This window comes from Rhincodon typus, chromosome 18, assembly GCF_021869965.1.
Source record: "Rhincodon typus isolate 14 chromosome 18, sRhiTyp1.1, whole genome shotgun sequence".
NCBI classification, from domain to species: Eukaryota; Metazoa; Chordata; class Chondrichthyes; order Orectolobiformes; family Rhincodontidae; genus Rhincodon; species Rhincodon typus.
Genome location: NC_063349.1, coordinates 36,870,344 through 36,890,571, shown reverse-complemented (window position 1 = coordinate 36,890,571; position 20,228 = coordinate 36,870,344). Strand labels below are relative to the sequence as shown.

Here is a 20,228-nt window from a genome sequence, read left to right as displayed (position 1 = left end):
GAAAATCTTCAAAATTCTCTACAACAGAGAACTATGGATTCTCAATCATTGAATACATTCAAGAAAACCATTGGTTACTGAGGGAACTAATGCATATGCGAGCTATGCCTGAAAAGTGAAGTTGAGGTAAAAGATCAGTCATAATTTTATTGAATGGTAGAACCTACACCAGCTGTTATTTCTTCTATTCTAGGGAATGTGGTGTAAGCTTAATTTGGAAGAATGAAATGATTGATCATAATATCATTAGGTTTAGGATTGTTGTTAAAGAAGGCAATGGCAAGGGAGAAGTGGGGAGACAGATCATCGATATAGTTGATGGCACTGAAATTGTACTTTTCCATTTTATCCCTTTCCACATAATTTTCCTTTATCTACCAGTGCATTTAGAACTGGAACATATGTTCACTGAATCTGAGAAATCTGGTAAAATGAAGAAGATATTCTAGCAAAATTGCTCAACAATTATTGTGTACAGTGGTGTATAGTAAAGACTATGGTATGGGACAGGCAAACCATGAGTTCAAAATCCCACATCGCAAGTTGTGAAACTGAATTCAATAAATGTGGCAGACAAAGGCAGCATGAAAGTTTCCAAATTTCTGTTAAAATCTAAATTTCAATAACATCCAGCAGGGAGGAAAACTGCCACTCCTACTTCTACTTATATTTGAGTTTAATTCCAACTATTGTTCAATTCTTTGTGTACTGCTGAGAAAAAGATATACTATTAAAGATTTACATCTTGCACTCATCTTCAGATGCAAGAAAGCCAAATTTCAAAGTGAACAACAATTTATATTGTTTTGGACAAGGGTGCTGATTGGGTGACATGTCAACTCTGATTGATGGACACATTGTTATGGGGAATGTGCCAAGGAGCTATTCTACCAAATGCATCTATCCAAATCAAAAAAGGCACAATGCCTCAGTAAATTCAATTTGTCTTCAGAGAACAGATCCATGAATACATGTTGCTTTGAATAAACATAAGTGCAAGCACATTGTAAGCCAAATTGATTACTTTAAATTGGTTGAAAGTGTAACATTTCAGATTGTTCAATGCATATTGCTCAAATGCAGGATCAGGTTGAACATGAGACACTTTGTTGTGAGTTTTGACAGTCCACATTAAATTACCATGCAAAGGTATGGTACTGCAATAATTTGAGCAACAAGTAAAGTTAAATGTTTTATGCTGGTCCTCTGCCGCAGCAACACAGGTAATACTATTCCCTATATGGATGCTACTGATAAGTCATTAAGAAATGTTCTATTGCCAAACAAATGAATTATATGCAATATGAATTTCAGTGTCAGCACAATGCACAAAATCAATACAGCGGAACATCAGGGCCAGTGATTGGGACTCAGGGCTCAAGGAGGCCCACTGTGTTCAGATTGGGACTGGGGCTGTATTTCTAGGCCAGGAGCAATACTGTCGCCCATCATTTCTGTCCCTGCCACTGGCAGTGTCAGATACATTAGATGCACATTTTAATAACTGGCAGATCACATCAAACCATAAGACCATAAGATATAGGAGCAGAATTAGGCCATTTAGCCCAGTGAGTCTGCTCTGCCATTCAATCATGGCGGATATGTTTCTCAACCCCATTCTCCTGCCTGCTCCCTACAAGCCTTGATCCCCAATCTAATCGAGAATCTATCTATCTCTGTCTTAAATACACTTAATGACTTGGCCCCTACAGCCTGATGTGACAATAAGTACCACAGACCAACTACCCTCTGGCTAAAGAAATTCCTCCTCATCTCAGTTCTAAAGGGTTGTCCCTTCACTCCGAGGATGTGCCCTCGGGTCCTAGTCTCTCCGACTCTTCACCTCCACTCAATCTGGCCCTCCCAGTATTCTGTAAGTTTCAATGAGATCCCACCCTCATCCTTCTAAACTCCATTAAGAACAGACCCGGAGTCCTTAACCAAGCTCTTCATCCCTGAGATCATTCTTGTAAACCTTCTCTGGACCCCTCCATGACCAGCTCATCCTTCCATAGATATAGAGCCCAAAACTACTCACAACATTCCAAATACAGTCTAACCAGCACCTTATACAGCCCCAGCATCTTTGCACTTGTATTTGAACCCTCGTGAAATGAACGCTAACATCATTTTTGCCTTCCTAACTGCCAAGTGAACCTACATGTTAACTTTAAGAGAACCCTGAGCTATGATTTCCAATCCTTTTGTGCTTCAGATTTCAGATTTCTGAAACGTTACCTCTTTTAGAAAATTGTCTATGCCTCTATCCTTCCTTCTCACATTTTTCCACATTGTATTCCATCTGCCACTTCTTTGCCCACTCTCCTAACCTGTCCCAGTCCTTGTGCAGCCTCCCAGAACCCTCAACACAGCCTGTCTCTCCACCTACTGTTGTGTCATCTGCAAACTTAGCAACAATGCTTTTGTCCAGATGAAGAGTCCCGACAAGGACCTCTGTAGAACTCCACTCGTCAACAGCTGCCATTCTGAAAAAGACGCCTTTATCCCTACTCTCTGCCTTCTGCCAGTCAGCCAATCCTTTATCCATGCCAATACATTGCCCCTAACACCATTGGCTGTTATCTTATTTAGCAGCCTCCTGTGCAGCACTTTGACAAGGGTCTTCTGAAATCCAAATATATCACGTCCACTGGCTTGCCTTCGTCTGATTTACCTCCTCAATGAACTCAAACAGATTTGTCAGGCATGACCTCCCCCTAATGAAACCGTGCTGACTCAGCCCAATTTTACCATGCATTTCCAAGTCCTCTGCAATCTTATCCATAATGGGATCTAAAATCTTACCAATGACTGAGGTCAGGTTGACCAAACTATGGTTTCCTGTCTTTTGCCTCACTTCCTTCTTAAACAGGAGTGTTACATTAGCCATTTTCCAGTCCTCTGGAACCCTACCTGATACCAGTGATTCCTGACCAATGCCTCTACAATCTCCTCAGCTATCGCATTCAGAACACTGAGGTGAAATCTGCCCGATCCAAGTGATTTAGCCACCTTCAGAGCTTTCACCTTCCCTAGCATCTTCTCCTTAGTGATAGCCACAACATTCACCTCTGCCCCCTGACTCATTTGAAGTTCTGGTACGCTGCTGGTGTCTTCCATTGTGAAAACTGATGCAAAGTACCGATTCAGTTCATCCACCGTTTCTTTGTTCCCCATTACTACTTCTCCCACCTCATTTTCCAACAGTCCAATGTCCACTCTTGTCTCCCTGTCTTAACTTTCGATTACCTAAAAACAAATCTCTTACAATCCTCTTTTATATTACTAGTTAGCTTATTCTCATATTTCATCTTCTCCCTCCTTATTGCCTTTTTATTTATCCTCTGCCAGTTTTTAATGGTTTCGCAATCCTCTTGCTTCCCACTAATCTTCACCATATTGTATACTTTTTCTCTTGCTTTTATGCTGGTGCTGACTTCCCTTGTCAGCCATGGTTGCCTCATCCTCCCCTTGGTATGTTTCTTCTTCCTACAAATCAATTTTTGCTGTGTCTCCCGAATTACTCTCAGAAACTCCCACCATTACTGCTCTACCATCTTCCCTGCTAGGCTTCCCTTCCTTCCAATCATCTCTGTCCAGCTTCTCTCTCAGGTCTTTGTAGTTACGTTTACTCCAGTTGTAATACTGTTACATCTGATTCAAGCTTCTCCCACTTAAGCTGCAGAATGAATTCTATCATATTATGGTCACTGCTCTCTAGGGGCTCCTTCACCTTAAACTCCCTAATCAAGTCTGCCTCATCACACATCAACAAATGCAGAATTGCCTGTTCCCTAGTGGGCTCTACGACAAGCTGCTCCAAAGAACAATCTCATAGACATTCCACAAATTTCTTTTCTTGAGCTCCACTATCAATCTGATTTTCCCAGTCCATCTGCATATTGAAGTTTCCCATGATTATTGTAATTGTGCCTATCTTTCATCCCTTTTCTGTCTCCTGATTTATTTTCTTCCCCAAATCCTGACTACTGCTAGGAGGCCTGTACATAGCTCTCGTCAGAGTCTTTTCTCTCTCACGGTTCCTCAACTCTTCCCATACAGATTATATGCCTTCTGACCCTATATTGCTTCTTGCTTTCAATTTAATTTCATTTCTTATCAACAAGGCCACCCTGCCCCTCTGCCTATCTGCCTGTCCTTTTGATAGAACGCATATGCTTGGATATTTAGTTCTCAGTCCTGATCGCCTTGCAGCCAAGTCTCTGTGATGCCCACAACATTGTACCTGCCAATTTCAGTCTGTATTACAAGTTCATTTACCTTATTGCTTATTCTACATGCATTTAAGTACAACACCTTCAGTCCTATGTTGACCACCCTGTTCTCATAGTTGTCCCCTTATCTACCGTGCCTGATTTTAGATTCCTGACCCTTTCCTTACTCTCTGACAATTACTTGTCTGGAAACTTTAATAAATTGGCTGACAGCACATGGTCTGACAGTATACCCTGTTGATTCTTTGTAACTAGCAAGTAACTTGCAAGAATCATAACACTGTGTCTAATGTTATATGTGATTCTGTGATTAGGCAGCACCTTCTCAAAAATCTTAAGTGTATTAAGAATTGCACTAATAACAATTAATGAGAGAAGAAAAAGCAAAGAACTGCTGATGCTGGAAATCAAAACCAAAACAAAATTTGCTGGTCTGTGGAGAGAAAGCAGAGTTAATATTTTGGATGCCATGACCCTTCTTCAGAACACTGATTATAAGGTAACTGGATCTGCATTGAAGGGCTGTAACCTGCAAGGCTCCAGACCAGGTGCTGAAAGGTAGGAAAAGAATGGGGAGTTAGTTTATTTTGGCTGGACAGACACAATGGTGTGAATAGCCTCTTTCCACATCAGAACCTCTCTATGGTTCTATCGTTCATCTATGCTCACGATGCAACTCAGTTACATTTACTAGAAGCTAAATACATTCACATGCGGTAACTTGTCCTCTGCAGAAAATGGGTGTTTGTACAGGCATTTTATTTGAAGTTAAACAAATGCATAAAGATCAATAGCACCCCATTGCAACGTTTCACTCAATGCTGGAAAGCCAGCCAATCAACACTGGTTTCTCAAGCTCATGTGTAAATTGTTGTTCCCTTTGAAACTTGGTATTCTGTAATCTGTCCTGATGAGTGCCAGATGAAAATCTTCAGCAGCATCTTTCCTCACTTTTTTTCTTTCTTATTCATTTGTGGGCTAACTTCCATTGTCCAAGATTTCCCTTGAAATGGTGATGCCATCTTAACCGTACCAGTCTGTGTGGTGTCAGCTCTGAGTGATCCATCAACTTTATTCCTATTCCATTTTTCTGTAATAGATTTGGATACAATTGACTGATCTTGCTAGGTCAAATTAATTCAGATTTCTTTCTCTGGAGGATACTAGTGAACCAGATGGATTTTACCATACAGCATTGTTGATTCCAGGTTTACTAAATTAAGTTGATTTATATGTCCCAGTAGCCATGGTGCTTTTGTTAGTTCAGGCCTCACAATTACTAATCTGGAAACACAGCCACTAAGTTACTTTTTTTTTATTCATTTGTTGCCTGTCCCCAATTGTGCTTGAACTGAGTAGTTTTCTACAGCATTTTTGATGTGAAGAAGGGTCAATGGATGCAATATTAACTTGCCTGCTGTCTTCAAAGATGCTGCCTGACCTGATAAATGTTTTGATCTTTTTCTGAATTAATTTGATTCTCAACAATTATACATTAATGCACCTTGTTTGTGGCCTTGGAATGTTTGTACGTCCCTTCATAATTTCAAAATAAATTAAAAGAAATCAGTCTGGTTGCATTTGCCTCTGACTATTTGTTCTGCCCATTTCCAATGCTGTGCCGATATTGTGTACTGAGCACCCAGTGCACAGCACATTAAGCAGCAGCAGATTCCCAGTGAAGGAGCAGAAACCAATGGTAGCCTGTATAAGCAACATTTATTCAAAAAAAAATGCATAGGAGTGATAACCATCCCATGGCAGAGAACTGTGTTCAGACTTGACATTTAATTCTGAATTTCCATTCTGATGTAACAAAAGACCATCCTGGTCTTGACATTGAGCAATGCATGATGTATCTACATAATACTGTTTCAGCTTAGTAAGTAGAACTATATCCTAAGACTAGTGCACCTCTTAAAAGAAGTGTCATGGCTTTCAAACATTTAACCTTCACTTCAGTAAATAAAATGTTTGTGCACGACAAATCATTGACAAAGATTTGCAACATTTTTTCCTCCTGAAATGGTAATTATTCCCCTTTTACAAATTCCAAAATAGAAGAAGTAAACCAGTTACCATTTTGATATGGGAGGCTAATTGCTTGCTGGATGCCGAGGCGTATTTCGCCTGCTCTTGTTAGGGTAATTTGGTTACTTGTATCACCTTTGATGATTAAAGTTATTGACTGAATGCAACTGTGGTCCAGATTCTGAAAGGAAAAAATAAATTTAAACTGCAAGATCCAAATATGCCAATTCAATTATTCTGACTTGTGTTTTACATTTGTTTTGTGATAAACCAAAGATGTCAAGTCACACAATGTACCAAAACTGAATTTATTACTCAGATGACTTTAGTAAACAGGAAAACATCACTCTTGAATAACATAATTTATTCAACTGTAGTTTTTTTAAACCCATGACTCCAAACTAAAATACCTTTTTATCAATGAAATTATTTTCTATGCTATATGAATCTTGAGCGGATTGGCTTTTAATGCTATTAAAAAAGCACAGATAAAGCAAACAATAGATTGCAGATTAATAAGCATATTGAAAAGAAAGATTTTTTTGGTGAATATTCCTTCTAATCTGACCAACTTTACAGGGAAAGAGAAAGGGATAAAGTTCTTACAGAGAGCAAAAAAATCTCAGAAATATAGCAAATCTCATAGTCATAGAATCAGGAGTTATACAACATGGAAACAGACTCTTCGGTCCAACTCATCCATGCTGACCAGACATCCTAAGTTAAGCTAGACCAATTTGCCAGTAAATGGCCCCTATACCTCTAAACCCTTCCTATACATGTACTTATGCAGATGCCTCTCAAATGTAATTGTACTAATCTCCACCACTTCCTCTGGCAGCTCATTCCATACATGCACCACCCTCTGCGTGAAAAGTTGTACCTCAGATCTCTTCTGAATCTTTCCCGGCTCACTTTAAACCAATGCCCTTTAATTTTGGAGTCTCCCACCCTGGGTAAAAAACCTTGGCTGTTCACCCCATCTATGCCCTTCATGATTTTATAAATTTCTATAAGGTTACCCTTCAGCCTCCCACACTCCAGGCAAAATAACCACAGCCTATTAAGCATCTTGCCTCAGTTCAAACCCTCCAATCCTGACAGCGTCCTTGTAAATCTTTTCTGAACCCTTTCAAGTTTATCTGTAAACATGTGGCAGATATCTTTGAAAAGTTCAGTGCTAGACATTGAGGCAACTATTCAAAATTGTAATTTTTTTTTCATTTTCACTTATTAATAGATCAGTTATGTATTTCAAGCTCTTTTGTCTTTTCTTTTGGATTCTTAGCCTTTTGTTAAAAAAAATTGAGTTTGGCAAAATTCTAACTTTTCTGCGGTAAGTGGTATTGCAGAGTATAAAATATGTTTATGGCTCCTAAGTGTTGTTCTTATGATTTCATGGTGTAATTTTGAAAAATTCCCATGATTCATATCAATAATTTAGGTGGGCCTAAGAGGTCAATGTGCAACGGGACTCAATGGAGGTGACAAGAGTTTTGACTGTCAGCCAAGAACCCAGTGGGCTCTCCATATTGCCTCTTCTAAGGAAAAACAACCAAATTAAATGTCACTCGGGCAGTCAACAGGGCAGCAGCAGGACTTCCCAGTATCAAAAACCCTGGGGCCAAGTCCTGCCTGCCAATCAGAGACCCACAGCGTTAATGCACATGTGTACCACAGGTAAGGAGCTGACTGCTGCCAGTGCAACACCCATCCAAAGACCAGTATCATTATGGACCTGGGCTACAGGTGAGTGATAGCGGTGATGGAACTCATGTTGGAGAGAAGCCGCGGAGTCTTGACAGCAAGGACAGCAGGGCAGTTCTCAGTATGCATCCCACTGCCCCCCAACTTCCTAATGCCTGGTCCCTTGATCAGGTGCTGAATGCTTTTGCATAAGAGACTCCCACAGGTTTGCTTGTGCTCCCCACATGATAAGCACCCCACCTGCCACTGTATTAATACCACTGGTGACAGGGTAAGGCCCACCACTTACATAATCAGGCTGGAGGTAGAAACGTGATAGGGATTGCAACAAATAAAAATACAATTTATATAGATGAGGCGTACAAGATTCTTAACTTGCTAATGATGGAAGTTGTTCATTTAAAAATGTTGTCTGGATAACTAGAGGTATTGAGGAAATACCAGTTATTCAATGGTTTTTAGTCCCAAAATTTAACTAGTTATTTCAATATATTTCAACAAAAAAACAGAGGGCCCAAACATAAATAAGCAATAAGATAGTCTTCGGAATGATTAAGATAAATCAGGAGACAGTATAGGTTTTCATGTGAAGGAAAACTTGATTATAATCTAAAGTCTATATGTTTAGAAGTATGTAGATAGAGTTGAAAGATCTGAATGAAAGAAAACATCTACAAATTTTGAACATCTGCACCAGATCAATGGGAGGGGTAAAATCAAGAACGTTGTAGTTTAATAAGGGAAGGGTACTTGAATTTTGCAGTTATTACTAATGAGTTAAATTTATTGGAGATAAACTGGGAAGTCTATTAAAGGAAGCAATAAGAGGGAAAACCTTGTTCTTGGAAACACTGTTGGATTGCAGCATTAAGCATTTAATCGAGGAATTGGGCATTATTAGACCTCATATTAACTGGGAGATGATAGACTAGGTCAGAGGCCGAACATACTTTTGCAATAACACAGTTGAAGTTAGCTTTAATAATGGAAAAGGGAATGGGTACAATAGAAACATTCAACTTCAGAGCCAAGAAAAATAACCAGAGAAATACAACACAATTTTCAGGGTCTGGTGCATTAATACGGTCACAAAACGAGTCCCATTTAAACTTCTTTTTAAGTGCTCCCCAAGTCTTCTATTGTCACAGCACCCATATTTAGAAGCTTAAAAATTGTAATCTCAAAGTGGGCAACCAGGAGGAAGGTGATGATGTATGAGAGTGGGGCAAGAGAATTGGCCACTGCTGCCTTAGACCTCTCAATCCCAGTTGGAACCTGATCCTAACTTTAGGAAGCCCTGTTCTCTTTGATATACGAGAAAATCCAAATACTGGAAACCATGGAGTGAATCTTATGGGTTTCTTTATGGCTATATTAGTCTCATCAAGTTTCATGTAAGGGTTTTTCAGTATGAGGCCTAGTGAGATCTCTTGCCATATCTTATGAAAATCACCTTATTATCTATCAACCTTGTCCCTATTGCACCCTCTTCACCCTATTCTAACCCCATTCTACCACTTGCTGTACCCACAACAACTAGTCATTGCTGGGATATCCCAAAATGAACCAGCATCCCTGGCACAGGCACTATCTATAAAAGGCCATTGTGCACCCAGCCAAGCACTGTCAAGTCTGACATAGCAGACAAGGGGAAATTGCTTTTCAGGCAGGGACCTGGAGGTCCTGCTGGAAGGAGTGGTACAGAGGAGGATATCCATTACCAGAAGAGGCACCAGTACCAGACTATGTCCGAGGTTGCAATTCAAGTTAAAGCAGTCTCAACCAGACAGAGGGATGCACAGCAGTGAAGGTTAATGACTATTTCCACTCTGCCTGTGTAAATGCGCCATCGTCTCTCTGATACCTCACACTATCTCTGCTACTGTACCCACCTGCCATCAAGGCTCATGTTCTACCACTTTCAACATCTTGCCTGCAACACCTTCTTTTCACTTGCTGTAACTCACCTCAACTCCCAACATGACTAACCATGCATGTCCTCAGCGCTGCCAACTCACTCACTGGGGACACCTCCCTACCTGCAAAAGTGACAGCTGAGCCACCTACTTTCATTTCCCTTTAAAACCTGAAAGAAAACAGCCCAAAATACAACAGAAAGACTGAAGATGCTTGGTGGGCTACTAAAAATTCGGCTCTTTGTCCTCCTCCCCACTTTTATGGGGAGGATCCTGACTCTGACCATCCCAACTGGCTGTATCCAAGACTGTGCCCAAGACCCAGGGCTGGTATTGAAGGCTGCCTTTGACTTAATATGCTGGGAACCTTTGACTGAAGGCTATGTCACTTGGCATGGCTGAGGACTGCTGACAACCGTGACAAGTTTGATACCATTGTCTCTGCACTAAATGGCAGGTTGTAATCTCCAGGTACCTGCCCTGATTTCCATGCCCTGACTTAAGTAAAGATACAGCAAGTTGTTCCCAACATCAAGTTAGGCTTCACTGAACTTCTCACATGATTTTGCCAAATTTCTTGCCATAGCCCAAATCTTCCAGACCTCTAAAAGATTCTTCCCCATGTAACATGGAGAGAAATAATTGGATGGAATTTGCTGAAGCCTGGTGAGTTGACCTTTTCCCTTACACCAGCTAAAGTTGATTTGCTCTGTCAGTTTTTGGAAGCTGATACTTGCATGGTGAAGGCGACATATGAGGCCTTAATGACAATCAGGTAAACAGCATATCACCTTAACATAAGAACTCCTCAACATTTAATTTTCTGTGACAAAATTAACGAACAACTAATGTGTAAATCTAACAGTTTCCCAAAATGAATGAGGCTGTTTGGGCAAAGCTAACAGCAGCACAATGTAAATTGTCCAGCAACATGTGGCAATTCATAATTCACTGTATCTCTTCCTTGCATCAAGTTTCAAAGAGATTTGCAGACTAATTCTGCATATCACACATTGATTTATACAACAGTTCCTGACCCATTATTTAACGATCTGGATTTTATTCAATATTCTTAATGGAATGAATAGATTGAATGCTATTTTTTCGAGACTGCCACATACTCTAGAATCAGGGGTCGCAGTTTAGAAAGAGGGAGATATACAAACATGTTAGATTTAACAACTTTGTATATCGGATGGGGACGTAACCCCTTGAGCTTCCTAACCTATTTTGTTTCTGTAATTATCAATGTTATCATGCTCAGTTTGAAAAATAATGTTTCCCGCATTAAAATAGATGAGGAATGAAATGCAGCTTGAATTTCACTGAATAAGAATTTATCTCTTTCATTACCTTTCAAAATTGACACCCTTACTTAGCTTGAACATTTTAACATCCTTCACAAAAATTCCCTTAAAATGTTTCAAACATAAGCACATGAAACCGTAAAAGTATTTAAAAATATCATCATCATGATTTATTAGTCTAGACTAATTTCCCACAAAATGAAGTAATTCAATTAAAAATAAATTGAGATGCAAGAAGGTGGCAGCAACTTTGGTAATTACCAAATGACCAGGTTACAATGTTTTTGTCAAACTGGAGAAACTTTTGCAAAATGTACTGTCTCAATGAAATACAGTCATACAGAATGGAAACAGACCCTATGGTTTCACTCATCCATGCCGACCACATTTCCCAAATTAAAACAGTCCCATTTGCCTGCATTTAGCCTATATCCCTCCATTCATGTACCTGTCCAAATGTCATTTAAATGTTGTAACTGTACATGCATCTACCACTTTCTCTGGCAGTTAATTCCACATTCGAACCACCCTCTGTGTGTAAAAGTTGCCCCTCAGGTCCCTTTTAAATCTTTCTCTTCTCATCTTAAAATATTGCCCTCTAGTTTGGAACTCCCCTGCCTTAGTGAAAAGACCTTTGCTATTTACCTTATCTATGCCCCTCATGATTTTATAAATCTTTATATGATCACCCCTCAACCTCCTACGCTCCAGTGAAAAATGTCCCAGCCTATCCAGCCTCTGCTTATAACGCAAACCCTCCAATAACATCTTTGTAAATCTTTTCTGCACCCCCTCCAATTTAATAATATCCTTCTTACAGCAGGGTGACCAGAACCAGTGTCAATATTTTACTCACTTATTTTCTACAGTCAAAATCACATGGGTAATTTAAGAGTTAATAGGAATTTTAATCCTGCACTCTAAGATTTTCAATTAAAATTGTTATTCTGTTACCTGACCACAGGGCACAGTCTGTAATGAAACAATGAACTGGTTACTTCTGCGGCTCTTCGCAAAGATGTATTGGCATGTGCCAAGAAATGTAAAAATCCGACCATCAAACGTAGTAAAATGCATGTCACCTGTGACTGAGCATTCAGCTAAAAAGAAGAAGTATTTGTTACATGTTTTTGGGGAAATGTGAAGTCTTCCTCAGCATAAATAGAAAGAACTTGCATTCAAAGATTCATGTCCTCAGAAGATCCCAAAACGCCTCACAGCCAATGAATTATTTTTGAGGTAAACACTGTTGTTAGGTAGCCAAACACAGCATCTAATTTGCACATGGCAAGGCCATAAAAAGCCAGCCTAATTACCATTTGTTCAAACTGATTAAACATTGGCAAGAAATTGAAAGAAGACCACTGCTTTTCTTCAAATATTTCTATTGAATATTTAATATTTATCTGTACAGCAATAACAGGCTTTCATTTAATATTCCATCCAATAACTGGGACTTCTGATAACGCAGCAATCCCTTCACATTGCATTGAAGTGTCTGGATTAGCCATTAAATGTTATGGAAATGAATGTCAACCGTAACCTTCAGACTCATGATGAGAGTGTTACTATTTATTAGAAATGTTTAAGAAAGATTAATTTTCTTCATGGTCAAATTTGAAGGCATGTTTTAAGTATGTCAATTGCTATCAATTTGCTCAATTAGGCAATAATTTCTTGAAACCAAACCAAATTATTATTGTGTTAAGCAGGTGCACAAAATCTGACAAAAGAAACATTTTACCTGGACAATCGTTGTCTGTACAGTTCCAAACACCACCACTACAAATGCTGCGAACATCAAACAAGCTAGTTATTGTTTACAGTTAAACACTGTACTTAACTTACAATATAGAAATATACTGAACAATTTCATGAATTATTTACATTAGGAAGAACGAAAAGTATTTACTGACTGCAAAAATAACAGTTTAATAAATTGCCCAACCAATACAAAGTTAAGGTAAAGTTGTTGTTGCTGTTTCTCATCTTTAGTATTTCAGAAACTACTTTTGAGTAGGTTAATCTTCTGTACAGAAACGTACCACATATTGCAGCCCTCCTGCAAATGAGATCCTATTGGATAGACTGTACCATGGTATATACATGGGCAGGTAGATACTGATATGCAAGTGCCATTCTCCATGACAAGTCCTAAACAAAATGAGAAACATATACACAAAATAATTCATGTTTCATGTTCTTTGTCAGTCAGCAGAGTGACACTACTGGAAAATCTACATGCCCACATCCTTCTGCTTTGTTATTCCTTCTCAGATAGAACAACTGTCATTATTTGCATAAATCATTTTACAATTGTGTTTTACAAAATGTTAAATTTGATAGTATAAAGAAATATATTGTGTCTTTCAATGCTGGTGCTGTACACCTTGTTAAAGATCATGGTTCAAAAGTTAGCTAGTTCCTTCAATGCTTTCCCCTAACCAGTAGATGTTGAGTACTTTTATTTGGGCAGTGCCAATCATTTCCAACTGGAAATGGTTGAAAACTCAAACAAATCTAATCAGCTTGTAATTCACTGCAGGTTCATTAGTATTTGGAAGAAAGAAAAATCTGGGGACATAGTCTCCCCAGTGACCACAACTGGCAAAAGGTAATTTTTTACTCTGGTGACCCCTTAGGCTTATTTGTATGTTGCCATGTGTGAAATATGCCATGAACCAACACAATTGGATAGTGTTTTAAAGCAACTGCATTTTAAATATACCTTTAAAATATACCTTGATATGTTTAACAGTAGGAACTAGTTGGAGCTTGATTGATACAACTAAAATTATGGATCATCACAAAAAAAAACATTTTTAATCATGTTATCAAAAAAAGTAGCTTTTAAAAATGTGAAGAACAATTCCTTAGTTATTTTTGTGAATGGTAGTCAATTTCTTAACAATTTTAAGTAAAATATAATCAAAAGCTTTTAAAACTTTCCTATTTGTGGCTTTGCAGCCAAAAGTTCCAGCTTAGCTTTGGAGCCTCCTTGAGGACCCATAAATTATCACCATTAGCGCAAATTCCCAAAGGTGATTCATCCATCTCAGGTCACGAACTAATTTGGGGGAGTGCCTATTTTTGACGGTATATTCTTTTAGATCACAAAAAACTCGAGTCATATTGAACACTTAAAATTCCACAGAATTTGCGCTGGTCACACATCAATTTTGGCAGAATTGGACAGAGGAAACAAGTGGAACTGAGTGGAAACTCCATTCTACTGTAAATTTTCACCATTACATATTTTTACGACTGAGTTTAAAAAAAAGTTTGAAAGTGAAGAGACATATTACTAGCACTAGTAATTATAACTGCAGTTTTTCCCTTGCATTACAATATTGTAATTCACTGTTTTAAGTTTCCTCGTTTAAGTCCATCTGCTTTTAAAATCAGTCAGTCAACAGGATCCCTTTTGTGTTCAGAGATTTTTCTGAAGATATTTTATGAAGAAGGGTCTTGACCTGAAACGTCATCTTTCCTGCTCCTCTGATGCTGCCTGGCCTGCTGTGTTCCTCCAGCTTCACACTGTGTTACCTCCCTTTTGTGTTCAATGCCCGTAGTTTTATTGTTTTTTTTTGTCAGGGGACTTCACTAAAATCTCTTACTTCCTCCACCCCCTGCTCCCATCAGGCCCAATCTAACCACCATTAGATCTTTTTGTCCTCACTCCTTTAGGCCTCTGATTCCGCTTCCAATATTGAATCCTCCAACCTTCCTCTCTGACCTCAGACACCCACAACTCTCCTGGCAACTGCAGTGCACCTTCTTACTCTCCTCCATCAGATCATCCCCTCCCACCCTCAACACTGGCACGACCCCTAATCCACCTTGATCAGTTATTCCATCCACCAGTCAGGTTCCCCCCACCCTCTGGCTGACCCATGCCTCTCAATCATTGACCATGTACCACACCCTCCCAACTGTATGTGCATCCCATTCCCAGCGCAGTTTTAGCTACTGCTGCAGCTGTCAATACCTGACAGCATTCGCTTTCTGACTATAGACCCAGGCTTTTAATCACATTGGGGCTGTAGATGGAGAATGGATCTGTAACATTGGAGACACCCTCCGAAGATAACGCTCCATGGATTGTGAGGGATTTCCAAACTGCAAGTTCTGCACAGCTTTCCAATCAACTTAGCAAGTCATTTCAGTAAAAGTTCTACTCTTAAGTATCTGAGGCCACATGTTCAAAGAGGTGTAGAAATTAAAAATAATCCTTACTATTGAGTGTTATTAATGTATTGCCCAATGCAGATTCACTGGCACAAATCCCCTTACAGCAGCATCAGCTGGGTCAACAAATGAAAGCAGTCACGAAAAATTTGAAAACTCAATGTGCATCTCACATCTCATTTGAAGTATCTTCCCCTACTTTAGAGTTTTGCAAATAAGGGACCTATCATCTAAGCTAGGGACTACATAGAATCCCTACAGTGCGGCAACAGGCCCTACAGTCCAACAAGTCCACAGCGACGCTTGGAGCATCCCAACCAGACCCATCCCCCTATAACCCACCTAAGCTACACATCCCTGAACACTACAGGCAATTTAGCATGGTCAATCCACCTAACCTGTGCATCTTTGAACTGTGGGAGGAAACCGGAGTACCCGGAGGAAACCCACTCAGAGTTGGGGAGAATGTGCAAACTCCACACAGACAGTTGCCCAAGGGCGGAATTGAACCTGGGTCCCTGGTGTTCTGAGGCAGCAGTGCTAACCACTGAGCCACCATGCCCAAAAACCCAAACATTTTTCTACCTATGGATATTTACAAAAGTGATGAAATTGTCTTACCATCTGGACAGTAACAACCATCTAGGCAGTGCAGACTACTCCCCAAGCATTCCTTTTCAAATGTGCAAGTGGGTGGGCAGCAACTAATACAGTCACGGTGAACAAAACTATCGTCACACTGATCAGCTGAAATACAACACAAAATCATCTCAAAAACTTTGATGCAATACAATTTTAATATGTAAAATAAAAACTAACTATGATAATGTGACTTACATTGCATCAATCCACAGTATTGTGTTGTATTGCAAAAATATCATCCTATCAGCTATGTGAGACATTAAAATGATCCACAGATTTTCCAATTTTTCTCCTTCCTATATGAAGGAACTCTCCATTTATGAAATACTGTTCTATCTTTATGAATGTAAAAAAACAGTTTATGCTACAAGAGCATCAAGTTCATTCTATTCAGGTAGCAGTGGAGAAGATGATCTCCAAATCTGGAATGAAGAGGCTTCATAATATCGTTGAACCAGCAGAACATCTTGAAACATGCAAATCAAGATTTAACCGTTAAAGGTGCTGAGAAACATATTAACCTTTCAAAACAAATCATAATCAAATGGGGAAACTGCCATCCTTACCTGGTCTGGCCTGCGTGTGATTCCAGACCCACAGCAATGTGGTTGACTCTCACTCCACCCTCTGAGCAATTAGGAATGGGCAATAAATGTTGCGTAGTTAGTGATGCCCTCATCCCATGAATGAATAAAAAAGGGATGCCCTTCAAAATAAATCACTCTATACCAACGTATTTTATAATTTATTAGAAAAACATTATCTATGGTATATAGACCTATATGGTTTGGGTCTGTTCTCAGATCCATGCTAGGGTTATTTGGCCAGTCCATGCTCAAACTGAGAAGCCAGAAAATTGATAGAAGTTGGTCCTCAAGCCAAATTCACACACAGCTCACCTGACAGAAAACATTAATGTGGAGCCGTCTGCCTTGCTGGGGGGACTGGAGTGGGCTACATGGTGAGGATCAATCACAACTGCTGCTGAAGATTTTAGAGGCATGTCTATCCAACTCATCACTAAGTTGCTGATAGGAACTTTCAAAAAGCCGTAGCCCTAATTTACACATTTCAATTGTTCCAATGCTGGTTTTAGGCACCCAAACAAAGACTCCACAAATGTGGACCAAACATTTACAGAGATTGACTACAGACCAACCAACTGCTAAACTGAGCCACTTTTATGCTTGAGAAGTTTACAATAACTCAGATAATATTAAAGACGTATGCAAAATCTCTCCTCTACTTAGTATACAAGTTTTTACAAATGAACATAAATAAATATTTCAGCAAAATAATTCAGAATTATTCATTTTATTTAATGGTTTATGGTAATATATTAGTGTACCTTAATATTTCAAAGCTGAGTTTAGAAACAGTAAGTACAAAACTTACTACAAGCGGGAAAATCGTCTCTCCAGTCCATTAAAGGATAGCCTGCATGGGAGCATGCCCTGGCGTACTCTGTAATTGCACGACAATGTGTTTCACTGTCGTCCATCCTGTTTCACAGAATAATACATTTATTTCCTACTTAACTATTTTTATGTCAATCAAACAAATTATTTTGAAATATTCACTAATGAGACATACATTCTTTTTTTCTTATGAAACAGGTGTAATTTTTGATAGTTTATTGAGGAAAGAGAAATCTAATGAGTTAGGAATTTAATACTTACATACACAGGTCATTGATACAACTGGCAATATAGGGATTAGGCTGAACATATTCACGACAAGTAAAGAAGGGAAACCCCATCAGAACTTCACACTTTGCAATGATATCCTAAATTAAAATTTTAAAAAGCAACATTAAATAAAATCTCAGCATTACTTTCTAAAACAAATTTACAAAGTTAATATATCATGCTATAATTTCCATGGTACTTAGCTTATAGGATAGGTTGACAAGTTAACTTGAGTGTCAGAATGCAACTCTAGATTATAAAATATAGAATAAGTCAGCATCCATGACTAAAACTCTTTCTAATCTTGTTGCTGCACTTTATTTATCTTCATAAAACAAACAATTTTATTTTATAAATTATTTTCTATATGCACAGTATGTAGGCTACCACCATGTTCATTCCTGTGCTTATCAACAGTACTCTTCTTGACTTTGATTGCACAAGCTTCAATTTAAAGCATTTAGGAATGAAATCAAACAGACATTTTTCACACAAAGTGAAAATCAAGAACACCGTTTCTCAAAAGTCTGTGATTGCTGTGTTAATTAAAATTTTCAAGATTCAACTCTATATTTTTTGCAAGCGTACATTAAGACATTTCAAACAAAGAGAGATAAAAGCGATCCGCAATGGTCTATTTGTGTGGCAGAACAAGCTCAAAGGACTCAGTAGTCTCATATGTTTTCTACTTTTCCTCTTAGCCTTCCCATTATCATTGATATAATCATATTATCTATATTTTCTCATCGCTTTCAATGCTTGATATCATCTTATTACTTCTACATCCTACGTCCTATATTCTTTTATTGTCTTTTTTATAATAGATTCCCCAAACTGTTAGTATTTTCAATTTACATTAACTTGTAAATTATTAAAAGTGCTAACATAAGAGCCTCACATGAAACCAATCTGGATTAACTAATTAACCTTTTAAAAAAAGAGATAATTTTATCCATATCTTTCAAGATCAATCACCCTAATGCCAAGATATTTTATAATTTGAGGGAAAATAATCTGGAAATTAAACTCAAATATTACCAAAGTTGGAGTCAATTCTTGGAACAAGGCTTGGTGTCATTCAGCCAATGCATGTCTAAACCAAGAGGCCTTGGGCTACATCCACAGCCTGTTCATCTAAATCAGGATATCAATGTGGAGCCCTCTGCCTCGCTGTAAGTTACTGAATGGGGGGAGTGGTTCCAGCTATACCATGAAGACAAACCATAAACAAATCTAAAATAACCTGCCCAGCTCATCATTGATTGATGTACTGACTGAATGCCTTAACAGGCTGTGTGCACCTAATTTGGTGCAGAATGTCTCTTTTATGGTGTCCTAAGATAAAGACTCAACAATTTTAGCTGTGTGCCAAACATTGTGGTTCTTGAGTCTGAATCTATAAAATATTTACAGTAGTCAGAAGTCACATGACACCAGGTTATAGTCCAACAGATTTATTTAAAATCATAAGCATTTGGAGCACTGCTGCTTCACCAGGTGACTTTGTGAATTCACTGAAATCTTGTGATTTTAAATATATCTGTTGGACTATGACCTGGTGTTGTGTGACTTCTAACTTTGTCCACTTTAGTCCAACACCGGTATCCCCACATTATATTTACAGTAGAGAGACTATTGTATACCTTCAAGATAGAAACGCAAAGCGATTGTTCCATTGACAAAAAATTGATTCATTGTCTAGAAATACGGAACTTGAGAATTGCTGAAAAAGCACATTTTGTCAATGTTATTGTCTTGCACTCACCAGGACAGCTTGCAAGAATACAAATTCAAGGGGAAAACAAACATTCATATGCTGGCTATTTGGCAAGTGGACTCTGATAGGTGGAAGTATTGCATGAAGAATCCACTCATTAATGATGGTTGGCAGCAGCCAAGCTCTGTTAAATTTTAAACCAAGCAGGTTTACTTTCAACAGTAAGGACATTACCCTGAAAATGAACCAGTGAATAAATGTATTTTTTTTTATAGAGTTGAAATAGATACAGCATTTAAATGGACAGTGTATCTACGTGTTCAATCTGTACTGAACAGGACCCTTTACATTACTATATTTCAATACATGCAAGTGTGCCACATTGCAAGCCCAACCGACAATTGGAAATTGCTGTCAGTGTATTTTCTCACACATACAAGATTATCCAACAATGTTGTCCAACTTCAGAACCAAATCTAACGTTAGACAGTGGGCTGCAAGTTTTAGAAGGTTGAGTACAGTCAGTACCTTGCTCATTGCAGACAGTTGAAGGGACATGCTGGCATCACACCAGCAGTGAAATTCATATATCACATCATTCATTCACATGATAGGGTAGAATATCTTTTCGGCTTGGAAGCAGCATCCTGTTAATGACTAACACCATTCATGTTGCTACTGCATAACAGTAGTGTGAAACAGCTAGTCTCACTTCTTGCTCAAAATGTTGAGTTGACTTCCAGGGTAATCTGAGTCAGACTGGGCACATTCTAAGACCAAAAGCAATGAGCTTAGGG

The 20,228-nt window shown here is 38.7% G+C and overlaps 1 protein-coding gene across 1 annotated transcript in view; it reads right to left on the bottom strand.

Annotated features, from left to right (window-relative positions):
• Positions 1-20,228, bottom strand: part of otogl (otogelin-like) — a 198,108-nt gene that overhangs the window by 162,087 nt on the left and 15,793 nt on the right. Inside the window, exons 10-16 of the mRNA XM_048607915.1 lie at positions 17,706-17,812; positions 17,422-17,528; positions 16,006-16,131; positions 13,242-13,350; positions 12,941-12,987; positions 12,151-12,296; positions 6,315-6,447 (exon numbers count right to left, since the gene is read on the bottom strand). Coding sequence (XP_048463872.1) covers positions 6,315-6,447; positions 12,151-12,296; positions 12,941-12,987; positions 13,242-13,350; positions 16,006-16,131; positions 17,422-17,528; positions 17,706-17,812 — 775 coding nt within the window. The remainder of the gene's footprint in view (positions 1-6,314; positions 6,448-12,150; positions 12,297-12,940; positions 12,988-13,241; positions 13,351-16,005; positions 16,132-17,421; positions 17,529-17,705; positions 17,813-20,228) is intronic.